The sequence below is a fragment of the Lathyrus oleraceus genome, chromosome 7 (genome assembly GCF_024323335.1).
Source record: "Lathyrus oleraceus cultivar Zhongwan6 chromosome 7, CAAS_Psat_ZW6_1.0, whole genome shotgun sequence".
Classification (NCBI taxonomy): Eukaryota; Viridiplantae; Streptophyta; class Magnoliopsida; order Fabales; family Fabaceae; genus Lathyrus; species Lathyrus oleraceus.
The window spans coordinates 148,297,324-148,319,653 of record NC_066585.1 but is presented as its reverse complement, the minus strand read 5'-3'; the positions used below and the strand labels follow the sequence as shown (position 1 = coordinate 148,319,653).

Below are 22,330 nucleotides of genomic sequence, written 5' to 3'. Positions count from 1 at the left end.
AAAGCTCAGTGGTAGCACTCGACTTCGGTGCTAGGCCTGACGGAAGTGAAAGAGGGAGCACAGTACGCACTGATGAGCAGCCCGACTTAGACGACTAATGCCTTCTCCCAACCTCGAGAGGTTGAGCACAAGAAAAAGCAAAAAAGAAGCAACTCCTTGAGCGCTAGGAGAGGGACCGCCAGATTGAGGATGAGGAGCGGGGTCGTTTTTCAAGCACGAATAGAACGATCTAATCTAAAGGGGTGTGCAACCTAGAGAGATGGCCGTCTCTCTTTGATGAATGTGGTATCGAGGTTCGGTTCATTTGGAAAAGAGGTCAGTCTTAGGGGAGACCATGCGAATGGTTGAATTGAATACACTTTTTCTCATTAATCCAATCCAATCTAAGCGGCGAAATCGATTTGTGGTGGAACTAATATATATATATTTATATATATGTTTGCTTCGATACAAGAGATCGGCCCCGAAGCAAGCAAGGTATGGTGGGTGCCAGCTACTTTCACTTGTTGGGAGTAGGGGCTGAAAAGAGCTCTTTGTATAGGTTGGGTTTGCTGGGCTTTGATGCTTACCCTATTATTATTAAAAGGGGAAGGTTTGATAAAGGAGCTTTTAAGCCCTTTTGCTGGATTGTTGGTCTGCAGCCCCGCCCTATAGAATGAATCAAATAAGGAGAGGCGACCGAGCCACTCTTATACTACTCCTTACCTCACCCCCTTCTCACTCACTTAAAGGGCGAAGTCGCTGAAGCGAGTCTAAAGGCCAAAGAGTTATCTTTGAACGTTACTACGCATCCTTATTAATTCATAGGTATAGTGTAAGGTAGGTTTGTTTGGGTATAGCAGGACTTGAACCTGCGACCATTAGGTTAAAAGCCCAATGCTCTACCAACTGAGCTATACACCCCAAATATATAAATATAGTCGTAAATAAAGATTGGTGCAGAAAAGAGGGCGGGGTTGGGTCTGGCCTTCTCCTCATCATATTAAAGGGGCTCTGTATGAGGCTCGTACTGCGGAGCAAGCGAAGAATCAGGGCGCGCGTTAGCACTCCTGCAAGAAAACGGCCTTACTCAACAAGCGCACCTTTATTAGTAAGTTGTTTACACTCATTGAAGATTCTATCTACAAAAGAAGGTCAACGGGGGATACTCAAGTTGCTCTCACTGACACCATCTACGAGAAGGTGAGGTCGTCTTTCTTTCCAGCCGCCATACGGTTCGCCTTAAAGCCGGAGAAAGGGAGGAGCTGTTATCTATGTAATTACGGTCTTTGTTGGCCGTTGTTCCGGTCGAGCACTCTCTTTTCTTTGCTTTGTTCAATAGAGTCTTACCAAACAAGACTGACTTCTGACCAACCCGCGAAGGTTGTGAAGTTGGACCAGGTACGAAGAATGAATCTATATCTGTGTACGGTACGGAAGTTGCTGGCCGGCGGCCGCTCAACTGTTCGAGCGCAATACAGTGGTGGTTGGTTCCGATTCGACAAGGGTATAATGCCTGGTCGAAGGTCCAGTACAGTAGGTAGCAGGCGTGTTCGTTTTGGCTCCCGAGCGAGAACGATAAATAGGCGCTGCACCATTCTTGCTGCTATGTACGTGAACCTTGACTTGAGAGATTCATCCAATGGAACCCACACTCAAAGGAGGACCACAAGCTCGGGGCTCGACGAAACAGAAAATATCAGCATTAAGAAACTTCTTGGGGTTAGCAGTGAAAGAAAGAGCCCGACATTCATTCATATTCATAGCTTAGTCTACAAAAATAAAAGAGGGACCAGCCTCATCGTGGTAATTATCGGACATCTCTGATCGTTCACCTCTAATGTGACACGTTCCCTCCCAGTTATATGATCAACGGGATCAGTCGGCTAGAGAGCGGGGCTATTCTTCTTCCGGGGGTCCCCTCTACTGATCGAACCCTCAGTTCGGGGGTCTTCGTCAACATGTTATGAGGCTCCAGTCTTCGGCGGGTCACCATTACTTGACTTAGAAAGGCGAACATCTAGGCAAGGGAAAGCGCAGTGCGCCTGGTGCAAATGGCTTTAATTTTTCATGATATACCAATCAGAATGGGGGACCCTACCTACGTACATGATTGATAGAAGAACTGGGGGTCGGTCAACTTGATGCGGCAGAGGCATGAGTGCAGTTCGATCTTGTGGTGTATTCGTTTGTAGTGAGTAGGGCCTCTTTCTCGTTGATCAGTTCGCCTCCGCTCTATTGAAAGGTCTCCATTCCTACGGCGGTTTTGTCAACGAACGCGTCTCGGGCCGGATTGACTAACCTAACCCTTAATTAAGGGGGCCTTGCCGTAGTTGGGTGCTCTGCTTTAGTGTGATTGACGAAGGCTAGGCTAGTAATACCCCAAATAAATTAAAAGAGATCGGGGTCGATAGTTGGCAAGGAACTTGATCCCCCCAAAACAAAAAAGGGGCAGCTGCGGTCGAACTCTAATTCTGGAAATCAAATAAGTCGGGGCCCTTTTACCTTACCAAGTCTACCGGATAGAAATTTTAAGATCGGGTTCAAATAGATACGGGAAAGGCTTTCTCCCTAAGTGGAATCGGTGGAATGCCCTGCTTCCGGCTAAGTATACAGAGTTGGGTCTACCGTTCGTTCAACCGTTACCTCTATTCTATTCCGATCTTTCTTTTCTCCTTTGCTTCCTTGTCTCGTCTATCCTTCTCTGCCTTCAGCCTGTCTTGGAGCTCTATCCCGTCCTTCCTTTGGCTTGCCCTGAGGATTTACTCTCCCAAGTCGATTTGATCACTGCGAGTTCGGTTCAAGTCTTCATCGATCGGGTGGATCTTTGAGGGGGGATGGAAAGGTGGGTGAGTCATGGCTGTGGACAGAGAGAAATCAAGCGGTAGTGGAATAGATTTCTAGTAAGTGTCTTCTTTCCTTCTCTTCTAGTAAAGGCGCGCCGTCAGGTCTCTCTTCTTGGGATATCTTGATCACCAGAAAGGATAGAGATCTTAAGTAGACATGCTTTAGGCATCGATCATCTTCCTAACTACATGGTACTCCCCCTCCACGGAGGGTGGAAAAAATGAGGAAGTGTCCCTTAGAGAAAGAGAGTCCGCTCTCTCATTGTCTGATTGCATCGTAGAGCGTCTGCACCAATTGCTTGGTTGCAGTAGCAGCCCCCTTTCTCCTTCTTTCATATGAAAATAAGAAAGATTTAAAATATAGTAAGTGTAAGAGCTACTTCAATCTTTATTCGCTAAAAAAGAGAAGCTGGGTTCCGATAAGAGTTGTTTCATCTGGATTGGGTTAGTGTTAAGTGTACCTATGCTTCTTTCGATCCAGTAATCGTGCCGGGCTCTATCGATTAAGTAGTCTAAGTAGTCCCTCCCTCCTTCTTTTCTTGCTCTCGAGCTAATAGGGTTATAGGCGGACCTATCATTTCTTCGATCTAAATTTTAGGGGAGTTAGAAGTGCTTCTGTCTGTAATTCCTTCTGGCTTTGATTCTGCCTTCGGGCCAAACAAGCCAGTGGTCTAATCTAAGGACCTTGAAGCAGGAGTCTTTCCTTCAGTCTCATAATGTGAGGGCTTACGTATATAAATATCTTACTTTTTTGTACTAAAAAAAAATGCTTGGCTTTGCTTTCTCTCCTGGCTTTTTAGTAAGCAAGTGAAGCGAGCTCTTCTTTATGGGGTAGCGGTAGAGGGGATTTTCTTTCTCTCCCTCTTGATGTCTTGTCGGCCTAACCTAGGAGTTATCTTTCCCGGAAAGAGAGTAGTGGCGCTCTCTTCGCATCCTTTGACTTTCCATGCTTCGTGAAGGGCGGGCTCACTTTCGATCAAGGTAATTTATGCCTGCTCTGGTTCCCGGCAAAGAATGGATGAGCGCTCATGAGTTCCCACTATCGAATCATCTCAGTTCGTTCCTATTCCGGGCATTGAAAGCTGAAATCAAAAGACATAAAGGCCTAAGTCAGACAATGATGATCTTCTCTTAAAATAGCAAGAATAGCTTAGCTGGTGGAGGACTCTGCACCCAGTAAGGTGTTGCCCATCATACGGCTCACCAACTTAACTTGCCTCTATGGGAGACTCGCTCCGGGCAGGTTCGGATTACAATACACGGCTCTACGAAGGAAAGGGTTGGTGGGTTGGGAACGTTTTAAATATTATTATTTTTCCGCGATGAGAAATGCAAGACGAAAAAGGAACCCATCTTTTCGACTGGGAAATGCCAGTCTGTTTTGTCCACTTTCTCCATCCCTCTCTATCAAAATGATAAAAAAGGAAGGCGAGCTTGCTTCTTATTCTCGTGTTCGATCTCTTCCATCTCTGCCCCGCTCGTTGTCACCTATGTTGAAGAAAGGTTTGGAACCCTGTAGAGAATTAGGAGGGGCCAAGGATCTTCCTCTCAACAGTGCTTCTCGGGGCTCCACTCTCCCCCCCCTGAATAAGTAAGGCCCCGTTAGCCTGGGCGAGGGGATAGGGAATAAGGATGGAAGCCCCCTTCACTCTGCCAGGGACTGGACAGGGGTTAGCTCTGTAAATGTGTAGAGCCGAGTGTAGTGTGGTGTAGTAGTTGGCACTTCTAGGCCCCTTCCCGGCTACTGGACCACTCCAGCCAGTTCTTTGGGTACTACGGACCCTCTGCCATCCATTGCAGCAGAGCCGTTTCATGAGCGGGGGGGGGCTAAGCGCAGTTCTTTGAATCAAACGTTGAATGAAATCGATTCTTTTTTAGATATCAAAATAAAAATAGGATAGGATAGATGGATGGATCTATCTTTCTATTAATATATATATATGACTAAAAAAAATGGATTTCTTTAAGTAGCGTAGCAAGAAGCCCCCAATCCTTGATTTGGCCAGGAAAGACTGCACTGCTTTGGGCCCAGGAAGCGAAGGGAATGAGCTCGGCTGCTTATCCTCCACACTTATTTTTTATCTCCGTGCCCCTTTCGCATGCGCTTCGCGCGCCATTGGCGCTTTGCTCTCCTCTTATTCTTCATTGGACGGTTCGGATGGACTTCGCCGTTCTTTCCCAACAAAAATAGAAAAGGCTGTATCACATCGAGATGTCGATTCGTTTTCCGCCCCCAATGAGATGGGGAATTTGTAACCCCCTATTTTTACTTTTGTTTGGACCCTTCATCTTTCTGAATGGAGGCCCGGCTCGCGTCGTTCCAACAACCGGCGGGGAGCACCTCAGTATACGATCGCGCGCAGTAACTGGGAGTCCTTTTTTTTACACCTAAGGCAAACTTCAATTCACCAAACCAAGGTTCATCTCGTGTAGTGATTGTGGACTCGTACAAGGATATTGAGTAGACGGTTGATGTTTCAGACTCGACCCTATCTTTCGTAGCATGCATTCCCATCGGTGTCGCAACTGATTCGGTAAGCTACGTGTCCGGTGCACGGAGAACTGCCTTCGGTCCCCCAAACTGACTGACTCGTGGCAACCTTCCGGCCGCCCAACAACCTATAACGCTAGTCACTACTCCCACTGGGGCTAGGAAGTAAGCCCCACAACCCAAAGCGGCGAAGAACAAATAGAATTTGCTACAAAAGCCGGCTAACGGGGGTATTCCTACGTATGAGAACATAGTAATGGAGAAGGTTATAGCCGAAATAGGATTCGTTTTGGCTAGAGCGCCCAAATCTGCTATATATTTGACACGGGTTTGCCGTAATGCTAAAACTATGGCGAATGCATCTATCGTCATTAATGCATAAATAAAGATACCAATTAGTAGTGATTGAATTCCTTCTATGGTTCCACATGAGAACCCAGTACGAATATAACCTACATGTCCAATTGAACTATGAGCTAGAGGTCTTTTTACTTTCGTTTGGGCCATGGCGGCCAGTGCTCCTAAAATCATAGAAGCAATGCTGCAGAAACAGAAGATTTGTTGCAATGTAGCTCCATAGGAACCATAAATAGAAACACGTGAAATATTAGCAAAAATAGAAATTTTAGGCGCAATAGAAAGGAATGCTGTAACCGGGGTGGGTGAACCCTCATAGATATCAGGTGCCCACATATATAGAGTCAAAAGAGATATGGAGTCCGAAGGGGAGGGGGGTTTTCTTCGGGGCTTGAGAGATGGAATAGATAGGGCCCAAAAAGTGTTGAATTCGCCGCTGGGGAATTAACACGAAAGGGAACGAAGAATTCTCGACGAAAAATAAAGTGCTCTCTGAACCGAACGTGAAAGTAGTTTTCCATCAGACGGCTGTTCCCGTAACTCCACTCTCCACTTGGAGCAAGCAGCCCAGCCATCCCACATTACGTCGGCAAGCTATATTGCAATGTGTACTTAGCTACACGTCGGGACATCCTCCCATGCTTAAACTATCAATTATATTAGGTAGAGGAGCAATTTAATCGAAATCACAGGCATAACTCATTCCTTCATGGAAAACAAGTTTATTTCATATACCTCTGCTTGAAGAGAAGTAGAGCGGCTCAGGAACATCTTGGTAGAAGTACCGATATGGAGCAATTGTTGCCGGTCTAGACAATTAATTTTTACGGCTGCCATGCTGAGATAGTACAGCTAGGCAACTAATAGGTAATCCATACCAGTGTGTCTGATGTATGTGAGAAGGATCTTGACAAAATTTCCAGTAAGTATGTGGAGTCCAGATGAGATCTGGCTGATCCCGTGTCAAAAGGCCTTGGCAAGGAAAAAACCAGAGCATAGTTAGTTGTATTTTACTTGACGGTAACCCAACCTGTTCTCCTAGGAAAAATGAGAAATATAAGCACATGAATGAATTTTAATTCTTCCATACCTATGGTCTATGTGCTTATTCCTGCATTTAAGTTCTATTAATGAATCCCGGAGGAGGAGAAAGAAACCTGATAGATTCACCGATCTGAGTGTGGTATTTCAATTCCTATAGGATTTGGACTTTAATCCTTAGAGCACTCAGGGGATCCTAGGCACATGGCCGTAAGGTGCCGAGCTTATCTGTAAATACTTTAGTGGGTGTGTGTGTCATTTCTGCTTTGTCAACATGCTTCTTAGAAAAAGACCTTGTTCACCTAGTCTTAGGAAGCTCCATTCTTTAGAGGTAAATATGATGATGTTGAAATAGCAGATTATATAAGCATTACTTCAGCCTGGCAAAACTGGCTTGTTTGTGTAATAGCTTTTCCTGCCCTACGACTAGTAGGTAACTCACTACCTTTATGGAGTAAGAATCATTCCTGCTTCCAGACTTAACCTTCGCCTGCACAGAAATTATAGGAACTTAACTGAGACCTGGTTAAGGGAAGAAGGTTTATCATCCTGTTGTTGCCATATCTGTTGCCGCTGTTCTCTTTGCAATTTAATTTTATGTGGGAATAACTGAAATAACCGTTGTTCAAATAGCCGTAAGCGGTGGTGGTGAAGTCAGTTAATCAGACTCGGTTGTGCTAGAATCTGCTGTGGGACTTGAGCTTGTGGCATATCGATAATATGAGTATGCATCGAGAAATATAACTTTCGATTTCATGTCCAGATGAAATGCAATTTCCAACTAATGGCACTACTTCCTCAATAGGAAATTAACTTCTAAGCTGGCTAAGGTAAGATAATCCTGTTCTTGCAATAACAGGTCTTTCTGGTGAGTGAATAAGAGCTCTTCGTAACCGCAGCTAAAGGCTTAGCCTAGCCCTAAAGCAAGCAAATGACATATAGAAATAGTAGGCATCGCATGCCCTTGCCTTTTTGCTTTTCTTACCTCCTTTTCTTCCTTTAAAGCAACTGACATCCATGTAGAAGAAGGTTCACAGGTGGACAAAGAGGGCTGGCTGTCCCTTGGTTTGCGGCGAATATATGTCGATCTTTAGCCAATAGCAGTAGGAGTAGCTGGCACTGGCTTTCGGGATATCAATAATACATATGCAATGTGCCGCATCTACTTGACCCGCCGGCGCGAAGGCCTTCCCCCTCTCCTCAGATGTCCACAAAAGGAATTGACAGTGAATCCTATGACTTTCCTTCTAAGACATGGTAATTGCTTTCAAGGGCTAGATGCTGCAAGTGAATCAAAAGTAGAGAAAGGGTAAGCTCCTTCACTTCATTCTCTCGCTCTCTCTATCTCTTTCTATTTTTCGTATAGAAAGATGACACACTTGAACTTGACTTATTTTCTTAGTAAGAAATAATAATCAGAAATCATCCATCTCATAAGCTTTTCAAAGCACATTCTAAACAAACGAATGCTATATGCTTAACACAAAGAAATCGATTTGAGATTCCGTAAGTAAGTCGGTGAATGCTTTCTTTTTGCTTGCGCATTCACGGATCTCTGCCTACCTATTCTTCCCCCACCAAATCCGTACTTGGCTATGTATGGGAAGATGCCTAACTTACCAGAGAAGTCAAGGATGGTCAAGGTGCCTATTCCACCCAAGGATCCGTGGTGTGGTCCGCAAGCAAAAATAAGATAAAAAAGAAGCATCAGCAGGGTCACAGTCTCCAAAAGTAGAGTGACAAGGGCTCAGCCTTTGATTACACGTATAGTTTAGTTCATAGTCCCCTTACCAATGAGACTTCTTCCTCTTTTATGGAGAAAAAGCGAAAGCGAAGGCAGCGATCATAACAACCGGTCCGAAGGAGAAAGACTGTCTTTTCCCGATCGTCGAATGCGAAGAGAGGTAGTACAAGTAAGCGAGAGGTTTAGATAAATACTCGACCATAAGGAGAGGGAGAGAAGCTAACCCCCGTTCCCAAGTCTTCTTCCACCTCACTCCTGGGGAAGGTCGTTTCTATATTCGTATATAGAGATAGACGTAAGGTTGGGGCTGGACCGGGCGGACCCCGGCTTCCGACGTACAACAAGATCAAGCCCAAACGTCGTTCAGTTTTTTCCTCCTCTTCCTGTTCTATTGATCAGAAGCACCCAGCAGCGCCACGCCGCTACTCCTCAAATAGGTGGCGGTTGCTTTGAATGAACTCTACAGTTGACTGTAAGAGTTCTTATTTTTGGACGCGCGCTGCTTCATCTCTATGGGCGTCGCGTGCTTTTATGATATTAAACCTCTTGCCGTCGAAGCCCGGCCTCCGCTTGTTTAAGGAGGTTGGCGTTCTCTTGCAGACGGCGTCGGTTATCCTGTCGCAATCGGTCTAAGTGTTCCTCCGAAAACAAATTAGAGTTAGGATCATCCCGCGTGTGACTTTCTACCTCCGCAGCGGTGACGCTCCCAGGGGACGAGACGGATTGTGGTGGAGATCCGTCCGAATCCGTTTCCGAGGAGGCATGGGGAGTCCGACTGAGATGCCGGAGACTCAGAGCCTGATGTCCCCTCGCCGAGAGGCATCATATGGTTTTGGTATGTGAGCAGCGCTCGTAAAGTCTACAGTCAAGGCAAGCCCTGCTGAGCAGCCCAACCCTCTTAGAGCAAAGGATAGGGCTCGACCGCCCAGAGAGAACCCAACCTTTGAAAGTCAGGCATGAAAGAAATCCAATTCCTTGAATTGCTGACAAAGAAGATAGAAAATACCTAAAAAGGTAGAAATAAAGAGAAACTAAGATTTAAGAAAAGGAGTCAAACTCAAGCTCGAACTTATAAAGTAAAGATAGGCGGATTAAAAGTAGTTAAAGCCCCGCCTTGCTTTCGCGTATTTAGGGCCTAACTTTGTAAAGCGTTTTAATGTTGGAATTTTTGTTTCATATGAGGCAAAATAAACATGGGGGGCCGTTTTCTTAGGCAGTTGCTGATTGGTCAGCTCTGTCTTTGCTATTTCGACGGTTTCCTACAACGAAAAGAGACTGGATCTTCAATATAAGTCTTTCTTGTGAAAGAATAGGGCAGCATTTGTTTGTGGCTCCCTCACACCACTGCTGGTGACCTTGCAAACTCTAAGGTCCTTTAGGCTGCTGGGTTAGTAAGAACAAGATAGTGGGCTTTCCCGTGTAATTTCGACACCTTGGACTTCGGCATCTTTACTTAGGGATACCCTTGGTAAATCATCTTTCTTTTCCCTGCGAGAACAGCTCTTCTTCAGCTACCGAAGCTTGCAGGTGTGTAGCTGCACCGAGCTTTCTCTTTTGAATTCGGGCACGGTATTGATGAGAGCCTTTTTTCCTCGGATCATGTTGTCTGACGTCCTTCCTGATGAGACCTTTTTCAAAGTCCCTTGTTTTAATTCGACGAAGAGCTTCTTTATCTTACGCAATTTCGAGATCAGGATATTGAAGAATACCTTCGACGTGTAGCTAAGTAGCTTCAGATTCCCTTTCCTTGGTTGCCGATCAAGGTAGAGTCTTCACAGGTGATCAAGTAAAAGAGTTTGCTAATATATATAGTTTTTGTTGAAATGATTCACTCAACACCTTTGCTCAGGCTAATGGACAAGCCGAGTCTTCCAAAAAAATAAGGTGAACTAGCTTAGAAAAAATGATAAAGGATAACCCAAGCAAGGATCTGGCATGAAGTGTAGTCAGAGGCTCTCTAGGCATGTCGGACAAAAAGACCGAGTTTCCATTAGGAGGTGGGACAAGAAGCTTAACCATACTTGGCTTTGGAAAGACTTCTGCTCGACACGTTCAAGCTTTTCCGGGAGGATCTTTTTTAAATATTTTATTCCCAGGTTAAAGACTGGGGCGGGTTTAACTAAATATCCTGACCCCTGACCCATAGTCTTCATGGATCTGATCTTTCCTGCTATTCCTAAGGAAAGGATAGTATTCAAGGCGATCAGAGTCAGCATCGGCATAAGGGAAGAAAAAGTGGCAAGAATCATTCCATTCTTCCTCGGCAAGAGCACCCGAATCCGAATTTTGTTTTTGGCCTTGTCAGTATCCCTTTGTGAGTCTTCTGCTGAAGACTTTCTCCTTAGTAGTCTCCCAATGGCCCTTGACCGGTGTGGCTAAGCCAATACATAATCACCATAAATTAGTGACGAGGGCTCTCTGCGGCTAAGAATAGAAGGTGGTGTACTAGTTCTCAGTAAGTATTGGAAGAATCCCATGAAATGTTCATCCAAAGAGGGATTTTAGTTAGTGAAAAAAGACCTTCTTTTTCTTGTTACCTCCTGCCCGCAGCCATGCACTTAATAAATCAATATCATAGGAGTAGTAGCGCTAAGCGAAGCATCAAAGCAGAAGGAGCTTGACACCATTGAATCAAGTGTTGAAAGACTACGTATGAAAATAGAATCCCCAGATGATAGGGGCCCGGGAACTGAACGATGTTAGCGCAAGGGGCTTAAATTAAAAGGCAGGTAGCATTCGATAAGCAGGCAGGTTTGGGAAACTAGCACCAGGTACTAGGTCGATGGCATGCAGAATACTCCTCATCGGTGGTAAACCATGGGAAGAGCATCACCAACCAGCTCCTTCAAATATTTTAATAGTATCTGAATGAAGAAGAATGTCGAGAGAATAGTTCAATGCCGGCGAATAGCGTAGGAAGTAACCAAGTTTGAATGGTGGAAAGCCAGCAAGGGAAAAAGCATTAGTTTCAGCGAAGCTATTCTAAGCGTCAGAGAAAAGTACTTTCAGGCAAGGTCGGCTAGCGAACCCCGCTACTCCTTTGTCTTTTAGGAAGGGAAGTCTGAGTCAAAGTCATTGTGAATCCTCAGTTTGAAGGCGATTCACCTTCACCCAGCATCTTTTAAAGTTTTAGTCTTATTATTTATCATCTGCCTGCGGCTCTGGCCGGCCCATCTTCCTCCATGTCCTCATCCGAGGTTCAAGCAATTGGTCATCATTCCTGGCCGGCTGGCCGAGGTCGAGTTCCTCCCTTATTTAGAATCTATACGGCTTTCTTCGTCTCTATTATTTGATTTATCAATAGCCAAAAACTTGACTTTCAGGTCTGCGAGAGGTCAATGTACTAGAGCTCATGCCCAAATAGGGGCTTTCTTTTCTCTTGCATGCGCCTTCCCTTCCTCCCTCATTCATGCTAAAATCAAACGAAGCTTCATCGGGAAGCAGGATAGGGATGGCGCATTGGCTTGGTTGGCGGCTTGGCTTCACTATCGCTCATGACTTGGTATAGAGTCCGTGTAGTCGGTGAGTACGAGTACAGCCTATGAAACAGGCTTTGAGTTCCATTACATTGCAAAAATGAATTCCCGCCACTCTCCCTTCCAGTGAACCCCACGTGTCTGCCTCCGGCTTCGAAGCAGTGGGGAAGAAAAGGACTCGGCTTAACTTCACTTGGGTTCGGTTTACCTTGTTACTATTGGAATGATGGAAGTAGCTCTTCTTCCTCTTTGCGTTAGCGACTCTGAGCTCATAGGGAGCTGGGAATTAGCTTGGTTAGCTGGAGAAGGGATAGAGTTGAAAGATCGGATTGAGCTGACGGTAAAGTCAGCTACGTGAAATAAAGCCTATCTTCTATGGGGCAGCTATTTCCGTACCGGGAAGCAGTTAAGGTGTCAAAGTGCGGCACTAATCAATCTCGTCAGCAACGCTAGTCTGGAGATTTTTTCTCAAAAAAGGATCTGACCATATTGGTCAGAATAATACGTAGGCGGACGGGATTCCTCCCTTTTTTCCTTTATAGAGAAGCGGGGTGACAAGATTTGATAGATGCCAATAATCCACAGTCTGACTGGTCAAGGCATATAACTCTCAAGCTCCCGACCGCAGGCCAAAGAGATCTTCTGACATATTTACAAGCCATCTCAACAGGCGTCCATTTCCCTTATATTAGCCAAGCGAACAAAAAATCTTTCTGCTATCCGGTGATATTAAAAGGTTTCTTATTCATCCACATTCCAGGCTCGGAATGCCTCTTTACGTAAGTCTTTCTTAGCCAGCTAACAGCTAACGGGGCCACGAAGCGCCCAAGGAATTGCGACTGCTCGATACCGGCCGATTCCTGCTTGAATTGAGCTCTGATGGCATGATGCTAGGTCTGTTTACAGCATTGACCGCGGTATCCTGCTTGCACGGACGGCGTGTAGGATTGCCGTAACGTAATATGAATGGTTGAATGAATAAATTTTTATTAGTAATGTTATTTATTTCATCCTTGTTCGGCGCTTGTTATTGAGTTGGTGTAAAAGAGGGCTAAGCCCAAGACAATAATTCCAATAGTTCGCTTTTTCGTTTTAGCGCTACTTGGATACTTCAAGCCAAGATCAGGACGATGGGTGGGAGATAGGGGCATGCATCCAAGAGCTTATTTTCTCGTTGTTGCTTGTAACATTATTAAGAAAAAGTGGCAGGCTCTATTTTCATGCTTAATGTTGTCGCCTTCGAAATCGATGCTTAAGTCGATCCACTTGCATTGGTGGTCTCTCTCTTCCCTCATCGCATGCGCTTCGACCAGGGTTTAAGCCTTTGATTGTCCGGTAGAGTAGATTTAATCCCTCGATCTGGTCTTCTGTAACAATCTGATCTTTAACTTTATGAAAGCTATTTTATTGGGGATCCTAGGTGGGGAAATAGCAAGTCTCTTTTCTGGCTGACTTACAGCCGGGAGGCCTAGGGAGGCGTTTGGTCTGCTTGTCGCATACTACTAACCTAACCGCGAGTCAATCTATCTATATATTCTTGATGGTACGAAGCCTTTTTTCAAAGCCCTAAGGCGGGCCTTATAACTTTTTTTTTTAGTTTAGTAACCTAACCCGCCAGATACAAGTTTTGCAAAGTAAAGACATTCTTCAACGAGTGAAATCGAAACTGCCGCACAAGCATACGCATAATCAGGCACGGCATATGCATCATCAGACGCGGAAGGAATTTTATAATTTTTCTTTCTTATTCTTATTATTTTATTACGTTAAACTGTCACTAGGTCAGCCCCCCATTTGATCGACGGTTTTACCGCTTTAGCCGACACTGATGCTGCCATTTAGAAATAAAGTAATATGGTTACGACTTGGTTGGTGTTCGGTGAGCCGATCGGAGAATCAAAAAATATGTTTTTGGCATTTCTATAAGATCTTTACTTTTACTATTTTCATCTTTGAGCGGATGGATACGCATTCAGTTAGCTTTCTTACAGCATATAGGCTCACAGCGGATACGACAAGACCGCTTATTCACTCAGCAACAACAGCGCATTCAATAGCAGCATTCGATTCGATGCTTCTTCCCTATTCTATTTGTAAACAACCGACCGAGGGGAAGTAAGCAGGAAGCCATAACTGCAAGAACCACAGCGGACCGGTAGGATTGGCGAAAGAGTCTTGCAACAGTCTGTACAGGCCCCTTTACAAGCAAGCTAACAAGAACGAGGGAATCTCCAAACCAAAGAGCCGAAAAATAGCACGTAACCCGTGGAGGATAAAATAACCTTTTAGTTTAAGAAGAATTAGGTCGGGATTAAAACCAATCAAATAAAAAAAGAGATAGGCAGCGAACATAACCGGTGACAGGATAATCAAAGAAATTATTATATTAAGTGGCGAAATGAAGATTTAAGAAAGACATTCCATGACCTCTAAAATTTCATGACACATTTTCTATTGATGGAGAAAGATATTATTACCTAAGTGCTTGTCTGTTCCTTGACGCGGAAACTTACGGAGAACACATCTCACTGAAACCGAACCCAATCCTCTCATCTGAACTCTGACACCAATCTTCACGAGACGGCTCTTGACCAATTCCTTTTGTATCGTACCTGGTCGAGCTCTACCTTGTACTTCCCGCCCTACTTTCAATCTATTTCTTATAAACCTTATCCACATCCAACAGCAGCAGTCTCTGTTGGTCCTCTTTTCCGCGTTAGATCAGAGCAAGACCTGTTAGAATCATCCCCAACATTTCCTTATTTAGTCAGGCCCAGGGTTAACCACAGGAGCAACCTTGGTTTTTATTGACTCTCTAGCCAGCCCTACCTGAAACATTTACATTTCAAGTTCAATCTGAACCCTACTAAACGATTCCTCCCGGAATGAAAAGTACGCTTTATCGTTCCACCTCTTTCTGAACTCAGACAAGATTTAACTCGAGTTCAAGCTTTCGTCACTTAGTCAGAAGGGATCACCTTGGCATGTCAAAGAACCGGCGCTACCAGACCTTGGTCGTCTCCGCTGGGCGGGGCTCACCGCAAACCTACTTCCTCTTGGATCCTTTCCCGCTGCCCTTTTCTTTCCAATTTCAACTCCAGTGGCCTGGTTCTTTTCTATGTAATTCTTTGAGTCGTTTTGTGTCTACCGCCTCATCCTCAGCCTCTTCCTACCTAAATAAGGCCCCCCTAGTCCTTATTATCTATTCCTTATAAAATGAAAGATTCATTCTTTAGCCAGATCAACATCCTTCTTCCTATTACCTATCTCCAGATCAAGATCCTAACATGATTAAAGCCATAACTCTACTATTGAAGTACTTAGTAATCCTACTTCCAATTCACTATCTACTTCCTTCGTCAGCCTCCTCCATAGCTACCTTTGAAGGGAAAGCTGGCTAGACCAAGCCTAGTAATTAATTGAATAAGAGGGAAAAAGGCCACTCAGGTCTATATCTAGAAAGGAGGCTGGATTGGAAGATTGAGAGACCCGGGACTGTGCAGGTTTGCAGAGAGGCTAGAGCATTCCCTTCACTAAAATAGAATAGTAGGTAAGATTCACTAGCTAGAAGTTTACTGAGAAGGGTAGAGTTTGCAGTAATCGATGAGAGAATGGTAATGCTAAAGGTAGGAAGAAGGCTCATTCTATGCTGACCACTTACTATGGCTCTTCTCTCATTTGATTTGAGAATCTTATTTAAGCCATAGGCTATCGATTGGGGGAAGAAAGCATGCCTTTGTTGGTCACCATCACCACCATCGTTAACATCGGTACACTCCTAAATAAGGCCTACCTCCCTTCCATTCAACCAGAGCAGCGATGAGAACAGAGACTAAATTAGCTAAGCAATGCATCAACGGGAGGATTCTTAAATTATATTCTCATATGACATTCTACTTTGAGCAAGTCACTTATGCCTATTCCTTGATAGGAGAGGGAAAAGCATTAGGCCGGCCAGTACCAGAACGATGATGAATAAGTCTGAGGTGGGTAGGTGGGAATCCGAGGATGAAACTTCTGTTGATGAATGCATTCATACCATCATCTCTATCCCTTGCTCATTCTAGGCCAAGCTCTTCCCTTCTTAAAGTACTTTGCCTTCGGCATCTCACTTGAATTGGAGAATGTATTAAGCATAGGATCATCCAGAGTCTGTAAAGTCTACCTCGCTTAGCTCAACCTTATCCATAGACGATCTCTATCTCTTCATTGCTATGGTACTCTTTGTAGTAGGTAACTTTCTATACCTGAGCCACTTTACTAACCCTTAGCTTGTGTTCGATACCTCACGCCTTCACTTAATCCAAAAGCTTGGCTTGCTTCGTGTTCCAACTCAGCGATATGAATACCATCGTTAGCAATAACTTCCCCTTCGCCTAATCCCTTTATCCCCTCTCCCAATCCCTTCTTTCAGTTGAATGTTTGCAAAGTCCGATAGAGTGGAAGAGAGAGCGGGATTAAGAGACTTAGAGGACAGATGCTACTAAAGTCCTAACATGGGGGCATAGCGTTTTGACTATATCCTTCCTTACTTGTCGGCGTAACGACAGCTAATGATTGAATACCTAGCTTATTGATGAATTCGGCGTAAGAAGTTAATACTTCCACTTATTCCCTAGAATAGAAGTCATGGAGGCCTTACAACTTTTCAGGATCTATTACCTGCATGACAGGAATATTAAATAGACATGAAATCAACGGGAAGCCTATTCCTACCCTAGTTTATTGGCTCTTAGGTCGGTTAAACTGTCCCTATAGCTAAAGTCAAGCCAGGAGTTCGCGTTTTAGTTTGAGTTCAGGACAGGAAAGTATGGGACCTAATTAAATGGAGTACTTGCGCCCACTCTCGACGCCTACTTTATTAAACGAAGGACAGGGCGGGCAGGCATACTCTTCGACAGACAGAAGGAAGGATTGGACTGGTGCTATAGCTTTCCCTTTTTCCAGCCATGTAGGTTTTCTTGAAGCACAAGCCATTCTAAGAGCGCCATTCAAGCCTTAGCCTGAAAAAGGCTAAAGACTGTTGGGAGAGTCCAGGGCGGTCCGGCGACCATTGCCCCTTTTCTTTTGGATGTAGCTATTTCCTTACATATAGAGGAATCGAGGAGATTCGTATACGCCCAGAAGCTCGCAAGACCCACGGCGCCTTGCTACAATAACGAGTGGCTAGTTCGTTCGATATCTAGGGGATACCCGTCTACTTCGCTTCACCAAGCAGACCCCACGTACTTTAATTGTCCGTCTGCTACTACGAACCCGACCCATAGGCCCATACCTTTCTCGACCGAAGCCATAAGTAGTAGTTTAACGCTTGATCGAAGCGGCAGTTACCAGGCCCGGCCCAACTATCCCAGGGCAGAAGGACGCAAAAAGCAAAATGTTACAGGGGCTTGGGATGCCTCACCAGGATGAGGCGGTAGCACTTGGCGTGAGTGCGCTAATAAACCAACCCATTTGATAATAAACCCTATCGAGTGTACGCTTTCGGTTAAGTGAAGGGATAGACCGAACCAGCTCACTAACGAAATTTCAGATCAGGGAATGTTACCCGAAGCATATCTCGTTGGATGGATGTCGTTGCCGCGAAGTGAGCTTTTATGGGACTTTCACAAAGCGGACTACTATCAGTAGTATATGCCTTCCCTGGGAAAAGCGGTAGAACATCCTGATCTCAAAGGAGAGCCTTGCTTTTTCTGTGCTGAGTCTATAAGCAAAGAGGGCGTGCCCAGTACACTTGAGATGCGTCCCAAGGTCGCCAATGACCAGTACTGCAACTGAAAGCCAGGGTATCTTACCCTAAAAGGCAGAGTTGGAATACTTTGTTCAAATCCAATAGTAGCTAGAACCAGTGAGTGAAAGGGTAGTTCACCAGACCCGCTCACGATAATGCGAATGAAACGGCAGATAAGCCTATTACTGGTTACGGCGATAAGATCCTAACAAACGGCCGGTTTACATTTACAACAGAAAAAGAAAAGATAAGGCAATTAAGGGATGAAAGATAGCGGCAGACTAAGGAGTAAAGACTGACTCTTTCTCTTCTATTCTATGGAACACATTTAAAGACTGACTGACCTACTAGAGGGAATAATTACTCCTATTGACCGAAGGCTAAAGGACTCCTATTCTTTTTTCACAATCGCCGATCAGATGTTAGGAATCGATTGCAGCGAGAAGCCTCTCTTGGCCAAGAAGCAAGAGTTCCGGTGCGGGAGTAAGATTCTTATCCAATCTGTCTATTAGTGGAATCCCCAAAATCAATATTAATCTCGTGTAAATGAAGGGCAATTTGATGGCTTAAAGGACCTTTTAAGCCACTCTTCTAATTCCTCTTGGGTTATTTCCGATCGGGTCTTGCCAGGGGTTGGTGCATTGATGCCGAGAATACGCTGTTTGAAAGGTAACTTGATCTAGATGCGGAGTCTAGTTTGCACTTTATGGTACAACTTTTTATCCTTTAAATAAGAGGAGGTGGTCAAGACCTTAGGCAGCTCGACGCATCTAGTTTCGGTCTTGCTAACGGGCGACAGAAGGATGTTGGCCTTCCCATTTGAAGCGGAGAAGGGGACCCCACAGAGATCTACCTGGCCTCGCCAGCCAGTCTACTGATTGTCCATAAAAAGTATTCTGCAAGCTTCTGGGGCAGGTCGCCTCTTATTTCATCGTATATATAATGGAATATATAGTTGGGGCTAGTCTTTTAATCCACAAAAACCTCCTAAATACCTACCTTGGCATCTTTCATTGAAAAATGCGTATGGTAAGTAAGAATAAGAATGAACGGAAGGATGAGTCGATTAGATTAAGAGGAAGGAGGAGTAGGCATCGACCTAGTTAGTCGTTCTGAGTGAAGCTGAGGAGGTTCTTGGACTAGTTTCTCATGTATATAAATAATAAGGCTCCTTCTTTCTAGAAAGGGTAGTTTTTCCTGCCTATCTGTTCCTATGTGTGAAAACGAGTATGTGAACAGAACATCTTTCAAACATCGAGATTGGGTTGGCGGTCAGTAAGGAAAGCCGGGTGTGGCGATCCGATCAACAAAAATAAATCCTGAAATTACATATATAATGATAGAAAGAATCGTTCAGTAGGCTAATCTTGACAGTTTCCATTTTCGATTGAGAAAGCGGCAGGCCCAAAGAGCTCTACAGTAGTGCCTCCTTGCTTGGTCATAAGTTCCTTCGGTATGCTATAAATTCCGTTTACCGGGACTAGATAGACAGAGGCATCTGTGTACTTAAGGCTTTTCACATTCCTTGTATCATATAGTTTAAGTATGCGAAGAAAGGGAATCTGAAGCTACTTAGTGTACTAAAAAAAATAGGAAGAGGCATCTGTGTACTTAAGGGCTAGATAGACAGATGCCTCTTCCTATCTTCCTTCTTGACTGGACCAAAAGATGGATAGATCTAATACATTAATTGTTTTGATCACAGGTAGCGAAACCAAGAAAGAAAGGTATTCTTTCGACCGCGTCTAAAAAAAGAAAAAACTTGACCTTTTTAAAGACATCCCTCGAGCTCCGCAGCTTTAACACCGGATGGAAGTACGGTCAGATGAATAGAACCAATACTATCTCAGCGACTATAGGTCGGTTGACGGCAAGGAAGGAAGTTAAGTTTTCCCCTATCCTGTATGATTTATAAAAGTAGGGTCTGTAGGCAAGTCTATTGACTTGTTACCATTTCTCTCCGCCATTAAAAGAGAAAGACCCCGCGCATCTCTTCCCTCTTCGAGCCAACCGTTCACTTCCTCTAACGAGCGAGTAAACAAAGTTAACCACTTACTACGTTCTTTCAGAACCTTAGATTCCATGAAATCAAATAATGATCCTCAGGAGCAAGAAGATGCTCCCAAGCGACCCCGGGGATCCAGCTCACTATCCGCCGTTATCCCTTTCCATTCCTACCCTATTCTCCATTCTTATTAGGCAGTCGCCATCACAATCGGAGTTCAGTTCCTCCTTCTCGCAATTAGAATCTAACTCGGAACCGTAAATCTCAACTGGAAGACTATTTGACATGGAAGAGTCACTGCCTAGGCGTACAAAAATATCCTTATTGTGGTATGCTCCTATATCATCCTACTGATCTTTTTTCGACAGCGCACTGACGATGATATGCCTTGAACTTTTTGAAATGATACGCCACGACTGGAAAGGGGCTTGCTAAAGCCCATAGGCCTGTGCAGACGTGAGGAATGTATTCTTTCTTTCTCAGGCGGGGCGGAAAGACTCCGAAGTTGCCGAAAATCGTCCGCTATTAGATAGATGCGCCTTATCCGGTCTTTGCGGAATAACCGCAGTTGGTGGTTTAGTAAGGGCATTAGGAAAAGGCGTAACCGCTGTTTGAGAGATAACTAGTTACTTTATTACCTAAAGTTCACTTATTTGTAGCCTACCACTAGCTTTTTCTTTTTTGGAGGAAGTCCAAGATTATGCTGTAAGGCATCGATTTCCGGCCGATTGCCTTCTGCAAAGGTCTCTCTTTGACAGATTCTCTATAAAGAGTACGGTACGGATGAGAAGAACAGATAAGGGTCTTGCCCGATCTTCCCTTTACAGGTAGGATATGTGTTCGATAGGAACGTCCTAAAAATGTGGGGCGCGTTCCGTCTATATCAGTTAATATGCTGCTGGAGTTGGATTCTTTGAGCTGTTAAACAATAGATACATGGGGGTTTTAATAACGCCAGATCGGCACATCAATAGCAGCAGACGCAGAGGAAGAAATCCTTGCTCTTCGGGCTAAGATGCTGACTTTGCCGTGGAAAGAGTAATGAGAGGAAAGCCTTGACCTTCCCTTGTTCTACCCTTCGAACTCGGAGATTGAAAGGTGATTGAAGAAGATCACTCTATGCAGCGACAGAGGCAAGATCTCTATATGTTGATAGGACTGAGTCCCCCTTTAGAGAGAGATAGGGGGAGAGATAAAGCAATCGGCAGGGAGGCATTACTCCCACACGGAAAAAAAACGTGCAACCAACCTTTCCTTCCTCCTCTTCTGGGCATGTCTGACTAGTGTAATCAGTCCCTTGCTTTCCTTCCCCGCTGTCACTTCGCCGGAAAGAAGTTCCTTCTAATTAGATAAGGGATATGCTTTTGTAATAGCAATTGGATGCTTTCTCAACACGGATTCCAAGGCTTATTCACCATCAAGCGCGGTAAGAGCTGCTATTTACTCAAGAGCGGCTAGTCTTGCAGCGGCAACTGCTTGAGCTCCTACTCTCACTGCGGTTACGAAGACAGCAAAGGGATATTTAAAAGAGGGAGCACAAGAGCTCTGAGTCATCCAACAAGGCTTACTGGAAAAGACTAGAAGAGTAAGGTCATCAGTCCCAGAGCCTATGAGTGCTATGCAAACAGCACTGATTCACCAGAAAGACCGTGACGGTTCATGTCCAGCTCCTTCTATTCTATAGTTCCTTCCCCCTTTCCTTCACCACCAGCTGGAGCGCAGTCTTCGCCGGTCTCAAGGTTATCAACAAGACAAGACCGATAACGTGGCTACGAGCTCTTTCCTTACTCAGACAGACCCCAACCCCAAGCGGGCACGGTGACAAGACTTTGATGCGGGGTTCGGAAGATAGGCTTGCAACGGATTCAACCGATCGATTCCCCGTGGCATATAAAGATTGGCGAAGCATAAGGTTAGTAACATCGGTGCTGATAACTTCCTTTTCTCCTTCGGGGGTGGGCTTTGTAGGAGTTGGGCGAGATGCAAGACTTTTTCCTCAAGGAGTTAGAGCAGAAGTTGTTTACTCGTATAAAAGAATAAGACCGGCTTACCATTCTATTAAATAAAATGAAAGGTTGAGAGTGGATTCCTTTCTTCAATGCATTCCACCGAGGCGACTAGGGCACCTTTTTTGTAAGAGACGCTCAGCTCAAGCCAACTTCTATCAGTTCAGGCGGAAGGTCAGGGGGAGTGGTACAATTAGGCCTTCCCTTCGGTATGCTATATCAGTATGTAAAGTTAATTTCTCTCGTAGGCCCGCTTTTGAAACTTCTGGTTTGAGGGACTTCACCGCTAACGAGCATCGATAAGCTGTCGCAAGCAATCAAAGCGATTCCCTTCCTTATTCTAATAGAAAAGGTAATCCGGGCCCTCCCCCTGTCTATAGCTATGCTATCTCTATCACTGCTAAGGTCAGGTTTTTTTGCTGGATCAGATATGGAGATTTCAGCCCTTTCCTTCCTTGTTTGCATTCCAGGTTGGTTCTAAAGAAAGGGTTGGAAAATGGAATCAAACAAAGGTCAGATAGGCCTCCCGTCCCATTATATTTCCTAAGACAAGATCCGTCGTGGTTCGGAGTCTCGTACTAGCCTCGCCCTATCTAAAACAAAAAGGCGGATGGAAGATGGATGGCCTTCTTTCTTAATGAGCTCTCTCGCTTG

At 44.7% G+C, this 22,330-nt stretch overlaps 1 protein-coding gene and 1 non-coding gene across 2 annotated transcripts; both read right to left on the bottom strand.

The window, feature by feature from the left end:
• Window positions 1-830: 830 nt before the first annotated feature.
• On the bottom strand, window positions 831-903 carry TRNAK-UUU (transfer RNA lysine (anticodon UUU)). The gene has a single exon. It is a non-coding gene; the product is annotated as a tRNA-Lys (tRNA).
• A 3,643-nt stretch (window positions 904-4,546) lies between these two features.
• Window positions 4,547-6,225, bottom strand: LOC127107516 (NADH-ubiquinone oxidoreductase chain 2). The gene has a single exon (XM_051044791.1). It carries the CDS (start codon window positions 6,007-6,009, stop codon window positions 5,365-5,367), a length of 645 nt encoding a protein of 214 aa, XP_050900748.1. The 5' UTR covers window positions 6,010-6,225; the 3' UTR covers window positions 4,547-5,364.
• Window positions 6,226-22,330: the final 16,105 nt, after the last annotated feature.